At 54.2% G+C, this 7,364-nt stretch overlaps 1 protein-coding gene across 1 annotated transcript; it reads right to left on the bottom strand.

Annotated features, from left to right (window-relative positions):
* Positions 1 to 64: 64 nt before the first annotated feature.
* Positions 65 to 5,745, bottom strand: GCHFR (GTP cyclohydrolase I feedback regulator). The gene is made up of 3 exons (XM_056492459.1): positions 5,510 to 5,745; positions 4,253 to 4,347; positions 65 to 865 (listed from the first exon to the last, which is right to left on the bottom strand). The coding sequence occupies exons 1-3, from the start codon at positions 5,543 to 5,545 to the stop codon at positions 742 to 744; spliced, it is 255 nt and encodes an 84-aa protein (XP_056348434.1). The 5' UTR covers positions 5,546 to 5,745; the 3' UTR covers positions 65 to 741.
* Positions 5,746 to 7,364: the final 1,619 nt, after the last annotated feature.

The following is a 7,364-nucleotide window of genomic DNA, read 5'->3' as shown; positions in this document are numbered from 1 at the left end:
CTGGAAGCTCGTGCATCCATAGGGATTTGGCAACAGCTTTAAACAACCCAATGAAGGACATTGGTCTCTTTGGAGCAATGTTTTATTGGTGTTACCCCCACAGCAGGATCCATGCACAGTCCCAAACATTCCAGCAGTGTTAGGATTAGAGCCTGCACCTAGAACAGTCACACAACCTCTCTGTTATTTTGGGAATCCCGTGTCAGGCTTGGATGGCAGTCTGGGATCTGGAAATTTGGTGGTGCTGCTGAGGGAAGGGATTCTTGGAGCACTGACTTTAGTGGTTTCCCCTTGGGTTTCAGGGATGAGATGGGATGGTGTCCATGCTTGGTGTCCCTCCCTAACCCCCTGACCTGGGAGAAGGCACCCAGCTCTCCAGGGCAGCCTGAGGAGGAGGCAAACAGGGCTGTTGTTACTGAGCTTCCTCCAGGGCATGCTGAATACATGATTAAAATGTAAAATGCTGGAAGTTGCCAGACTGACACCCAGCTGAAGGCAGAGCTGGAGCCATCTGTTCCCTCTGCCTGATTCTAGGCATACCTTCCTTCCCCTGCTCTTGGGAAATGGAACAGGGATGGTGAAATTCCACTGGGTCCAGCTCTGCCTTTGCACCATTCCTACCCCTGCCCGAGCGCCTGGAGTCTGGGACAGGAAGGAATTAAGGGGGAAAAATTTGCCACCAGTCCTACAAGATGATCTCCAGCAGGATGTTGTCCGGGTGGAAGGCAGGGTTCTCCCTGGCTATTCCCTGTGGAGGCACCAGACCAGGGTCTGGCCCACGCCGGTCATGCTGACCACGCGGTAGCCGAGGCTCTCCAGCTTGTCCAGGACCACGCGCGGAGCGTCGTTCACGTAGTACTCACAGCTGCACCCGGGAAAGAGGGAACAAGATGAGCTGGGGGAGGAAGAGATGGGAATTTCCTAGTGGAAGGAAGTGAGCCTGCCTCGCTCCTGATCCCTGTAAGACCAGCAGCCACACCTGGCACCAGGTGTGTGTGACACAGGGCCTTGGTTAACCCCAAGGGAAGGCACAGCCCAAGGTGCCAAACCACGGGAATCCTGTCCAGGAGGGAAGGATCAGGTTGAATGGGAATGTTGGTGTCCAGAGCCACGTGCTGCTCAGTAACTGGACAGGCACTGCAGCAGTGTGTTCACAGGTGAACACAGTGAGCGTGTTTTTAATGTGGGAATTCATGGAGGAGAGGAATGATCCAGGTGCTTCTAAGGAATGAAATCCCAATGTGCTGCCTATGTCAGAGCATAGAGATGGGTGAGTTTGGGAGACTGTTGGAATTCGGGGATTGGAACAAGGCTTTCAGCCAGGTGGGAAACCTTTGGAAAGCCAATAATCATCCATCCTGCATGGAAGTGGAGCCAGGCTCCTCTGTTCCAGCAGTGCCTGGGAGCTGATACCAGGATCCTTGCCCAGCTCTGATTTCCCATTGGTTTGTGCTGCTCCATGCTTGGAGCAGAAGCCGTCCCACATTCCTACCCCCGATCCCAGAAGCTCAAGGGCTGTGACACTGCTCCCCAGTGAAGGGACCAGGCACAGGCTGGGCTGAACTGGGTGGGGACAGCTGAGCCGAGCTGAGCTGAGCTGGCCTGTGGGACCTTTGGCACTGGATGTGCCAGCTTCTCCCTTGACACAACTTCTGGGAGAAGACCCAGAGCAGCTCAGCTGGAGCTGACTTGCAGTGCCGGATAAGCAGATAATGATGGGCTGCAGGATCACTGGGGATCCTGTTTGGGCACCTGAACAAAGCCTTTCCTGCTTTTCCTACTAATAATGATTAAAAAAAGATCCAAAAGCCTTTCCAAAGCTGCTCCTGCTTGGATTTTGGAGCCATGCTGGAGCTGGGAGTGCTTTAAAGCACGAAATAACCTGAGATGTGAGAGATTTTCCAGTTTCTCAAGACAGACTGTACTTGGCTGTAATTACAGATGTGGTGTAAAGATAATGTGCATTATTATAAATGTCTTTGAAGTCTGTTCTTTCTCCAGAAGGGTTGCCACATACCCTCAGATTCACAGTGGGAGCTGGTAAATATTACTCCCATTATTCAGAGTATAGCAGAGGCAGGGATTTGTAGAAACCTAAAACACGGAGTAGTTGAGCTAAAAGTAGTAGGGAAGGGTTCCCAGGGCTTTACCCCAGCTGTTTGTTGAGGGAAATGAGGATTGCAGGCTGTTGGGTGTCGGGTATGCTGCTGTCTCCGTGTGCATCCAGTCGGGATGGAGGGGCTGGAATACCTGCAAAGCCTTTTCTTCCAGGTAAACCCCACCCTACCCCTTGACCCCTACCTGGCTGCCCCAGGGACTCTGACCCCCAGTGAGAGGGCAGGGACTACATCCCTCCTCCCAACACCTTGTGGGACTTAATGAGGGGCTGTGTGTCTGTGCAAAGCTGCAGAACAGGATCCGTGCGCTCCCTCATTACAGGGATTTCAGCTTCACCTCTACATCCCAGCAGGTCTGTGCTGCTCAGGCTTTTCCTTCAGGCTCCCTACAAGGTCATGGCTAGAGTTCTGGGGCCCAAGGTGCTACAGGAAGGGGATTTGCAGCATCTCTAGCCAGGCTCTGCTCATGAACTGGGGATGGAAAAATCCTGCTCGGCCACAGTGCAGATCCTGGAGCTCCCAGCCCCGGCTGGGATTCTGGAGGAGGCAGCCAGGCTCACCCCACTGGCACGTGCTGTGCTCTCAGGGGGTGCCAGCAGCCACATTCCAGCCAGGGGACTTTCCCCACTGCCTGTTGCTCAGGCACACACGGGGAGGACGTGCTGTGCCGCAGGGATGTGCCGCAGGGACGCAGCGGAGTTCCCAGCTGTGACACAGGCCGTGCCAAGGAGCAGGTGAGGCAAGAGGAGCTCAAAACGCTCCAGGCCACAGGGAGGGGAGAAAGGTGGTGAATCCGTCATTGGGATGGGGAGATCCCATAGGAAGCTCGTATCCCTTCCCCAAAACAAGCACAGCATGGTGCTTCTGTTCCTTGCAGTGCTGCAGCTCCCCCAGCTGCTGGGGCAGGCACCTCAGAGGCCTTTGTGTGTCTTTGCCTTCCTTTTCCACCTAAATCCCAGCGATCCTTGCCCATATCTCTCAGGATCAGTTCCTTCTTGGAGCCTGTCGTGTTTCTCCCTGCTCTGTCTCCCATCCCGTTGCGTAACTCCGGGCTCGGCACGGCGGGTGGCAGCACGACTCTGGTGCTGCTGCCAATCTCTGCTCACCCACGGGCTTGGGAATAGCAGCACAGAGACAGATCAGCCCGGCAAACCCCCCAGGAATTCAGCTGGGATGATGGGGGGCCCTCAACACTTATATTTTATCTCTTTACTAAAATTTCCCACCCCACTCAGATTTTTAATGCTGCAGCAGCGGAGGATCCAGCCCTTGGTGTTGGCCAGGCTGGTGCTGAGTAGTAGGAGGGTTTTCCCAGCTCCATGGATGGAACATTTAGGATGAGATGTGCCTTCTTAATGCCTCCTCCTCCTCCTTTTCCTCCTTCTTCTACTCCACACCATGACACATGGGGCACAGCAGGGATCAAGCTGCTCCTCTCTATCAAGTTCTTTTGCATTTGGAGATTTGTTTTGCTTTGCCATTGTGTTTTGGTTTTGTTTCCCCTCCCCAGGGAAAACCAAGAAGTAGGATATCAAGTGAGAAAAAAAAGGAAAAAAAAAAGTGGCCAAACCATGAGGAAGACGCCAGTCACATCTCTGAGTGGCACTTGGCCAAAGGCTGGGGTAAAACTCATGGGCAGAGTGGGGACATGGAGAAGTGTCAAATATCCACAGCTTGGGAAAACACCACTGGAGAGGCTGGAGTCAGGGGTGACACAATGGAAAGCAGCTCCAACCCCAGGGCTCAGCTGCCCATGGAAAATATTTGGGAGATGTTGGGAAGGGCTGGCTTGGGCGAAACCTTGAGCTGCACTGGAGAGTGAGATGGGATGGAGAGACAGACTGCAGCTGAGAGGGACAGGATGGACAGAACTGGGTGAACATTTCAGGTGTCTCAGCACCAAGAACAGGCAGAGCAAGGCAGGGATGGCATTGGGAGGGAAAGGGGAGTCAGGTGCTAAAACGGGGTCAGAGCAAGGGAAAATAAAGAACCAAGTGAAATATCAAGCAGCGTTTCCTCATTAACAGGACGCATGTGAGTCCTGGGATTAACTGCACAGCTGGAAGGTGCTGTGGGGAATTCCAGGAGTGAAAATGTTCTGTGTTTCTTGGGAAAATAAGGGGAGGAGGACTTACAAGTTGTTTCCCAGCGTGCTCCTCTTTGTGGCCCCCAGGATGCTCATCAGGTGGGGGTCCGAGTGCTCGTCGCCCACCATGGTGGGCCCAGTCTCCTGTGGGACAGGCACAGACTGGTGAGGGACACGTGGTGACACGGCCACCCCCCTGTTCCCAGCACAGCTCCAGGGAGAGCCCTTAAGGAAGGGAATTGCCATCAGCCCATCCTGGGAGGGGCCCTCAATCCCAGCCACTGCCAGGAAGGTGCAGTTGCTCACCCACGCAAGGCCAGGACAGGAAGTTTCCAGCCTCAGCTTGATGCCAAGGTTCACTCTGGAAGTGTTTGCTTTGCCCCTTTACCAAAGAGCAGAGTTTCCAAAGTCTCTGCAGGGCAGACTGAGCCCTGCTGTTCCAGGCTGTTCCCTCCAGTGCCATAATCCATGTGTCCCTCCCTGTACCCCATCCATAATCACTCAGTCAGCTTGTACAATCCCAAATGCCACGGCCAGCAGATGCTTTGGTGCTGCAGCATCCCCACACATTCCCATTCCTAATCCATTGCAGTGGCAGTAGCAGTGTCCATCACAGCTCCCTCCCTTTGCTCGTGTGCTGTTTTCACTGTCCCTGCTTCCTGCCCCAAACCACACCGGCAGATCCAGGCTTCGGGAGGGATGATTGTCGGGAAAAGGGGAGCCCCAGATAAACACACAGCTGTGGGATCCTACAGAGGGTCCTGCAGGATGTGGGTGCTGCCTGCGCCGGGGGGTAACGTTTGCTTTGTGGCTTTATCTGATAGGGACAGCCACCAATCCCCCCGGTGCTCCCGGATGGTGATCCCAGCCAGATATCCCAACCACTGCCCGGCTCCTGCCAGCCCCAGCCCCAGCACTGCCCGGGCCGCGTTTTCCACCCTGGAATGGCTGTTTGGGGACGAGGGAAAAAAAACTGCGAGGACATGCGGAGCCATCCCTTTGGCGTTTGTGGGATCCCGCCACAAGTTTCCCAAGTGAGTCGCTGTTTGGGACAGGAGGGTTTGGGGACAGCAGAGCCGGGGTGGGGGCACCGGGGGCTCTCACGGAGTTGTGCCGGACACCCGCACCAGCTTGGCCGTGCTGGGGGTCCCCAAAACCTGCAGCAGCAGTGCCAGCCCATCCCGGGATCGCAGCGGGGCGCGGGTGGCGGTCGCACCGCGGGCTGAGCGGGTCTCACCGCTCGCCGCGGTCGGTCCCTGCCCTTCTCCCGGAATTCCCCACCCCCGGGGTCCCCGCCGGGACTCACCAGGCGGATTTGGGTGCTAATGAGCAGGTACGGCATCTCCGCTCCGCCGCTCCCGCCGCCGCTCCGGGGGGACCGTGCCCGGGGCCGCCCCCGGTCCCGCCCCGCCACCACCGCCCCGGGCAGTGCGGGGGGAAAAGGATCCCAAAAACGGGATCGAGAGACCAGCCGGGGCTGGGGAGCGGGAGGCACCCGGGGAGCTCCGACGGATCCCTCGGGATGTTGGTGCTGCCGTCCCAACAAGGGATGGGCAGGAGGGGACAGGGGACAGATGATGGACTGAGAGGAGATGGACCAGGAGATGATGGACTGGGAGAAAAAGGACAGGAGATGATGAGCAGGGAAAGGATGGAGCAGGAAATGAGATGCAGGGACATGGAGCACAGGGAGATGCAGGACAGGAGATGATGAGCAGGGAGGCAATGAACAAGGAGAGATGATGGATAAGGGAGATGAAGAAAACGGAAATTAATAGCAGGGAGATAAAGGACCAGGAAATAACAGCAGGGAGATGAGCACTGGGAGATGATGGAGCAGGAGCCAGGCACGTGGGGAGCTGTGGGCCTGTGTGCCCACCCCACAGTCTGACCAAACATTCCCTGAAGCAGAATATTCAGCATTACCAACATTTTTTTTGGGAAAATCTGTTTTTCTACTGGCTTTTGAGTTATTATCTGGAAACACGGCGGGGCTTAAATCCCTTCAAAATTTGACAAGCCCCATTTTAAGGGACTGGGACAGGCAGAGGTGCTGTATATATCTGCTATTATTAATGTGTTATTAATTGTTATTAATTTTTTAATATTTATAATTATTATTGTTGTTGTTGTTAATTGTTATCAATGACATTGTCAAAGACCTCTTGGTTGTGTTTGGTTAGATACAAGAAACCCCAGAGGCTGATGGTCTCCTCTTCCTAAAGCATGTCCCACAAATCCCAGTATGTCCATTTGAAGTTCTCTGTGGGATACCTCCCCCCACGGGTTAAACATCAGCTTGTTTTGATCGTTTCCATCCTCAGCAGAGCCTCTTCCCCAGGTCCTGGAACAGCTGGAATGTTTACTCATTGCTCTCCTGTCCCCGTGCAAACCTGTTGCCCAATGAACCAAGGGCACATTTCACCCAGCTGGGTTGGATTTCGACAGAATTCCCACAATCCATGACCCCTTTGGACCTCTGCTGGGTGAATGTGGTCTGTGGTTACACAGGGAATAATATGGATATGAAACCCAGACCTTTCTAGAAATTAAAGGAAACCTAGCCAGGGTTTTGGCAGCCTCTCAGCTCTGGGTCTGACTCTTAGGTGGCTCTTTCCTGGGGAAAAAATATAGTAGGGGAAAAAGAGGGAAATGAGAGCAGAGCTATACATAACATTTTAATATTGAATTTCTTGAGGAGATACAGAAATATGGGAGGCAGCCGGAGCGCTGATGGATCTCATCCATCATCCCAGAGCAGCTTATCACTCTCTGGCTCTGAGCTGGCTGTTCCCAGCTCTCCTTGGGCTGGGCTGGCTCGGAATTGCTCCCAATAATTCAGATAAAGGGAAGCAGAAGGTTCTGCTTGGGTTTGGCTCTGCCCAAATCCTGCTGCCACCCAAACCCCCAGGAGCGGGGAGCACACAAAGGGCTTGGTGTTCCCTCTCCTGACTGCCACCTTTTCCTAAGGAATCCTTTGGCTCTTCCAGAAAAAGGATTCTGGAAAAAAGAATATCTTTCTGGGGAAGAATGTAAACCACCCACCACATTTCCTGTAGAATTCCACCTCAAATGCTTGGAGTGATTGTTTGGCCCAATGTCTCCTCTGCCTATTCCACCCAAATCCATTACCTCACCCCAAAACCAGCGGCTCTGTGCCC

The sequence above is a fragment of the Oenanthe melanoleuca genome, chromosome 5 (genome assembly GCF_029582105.1).
Source record: "Oenanthe melanoleuca isolate GR-GAL-2019-014 chromosome 5, OMel1.0, whole genome shotgun sequence".
Lineage (NCBI taxonomy): Eukaryota > Metazoa > Chordata > Aves > Passeriformes > Muscicapidae > Oenanthe > Oenanthe melanoleuca.
This window is presented reverse-complemented; position numbering and strand designations above follow the sequence as displayed.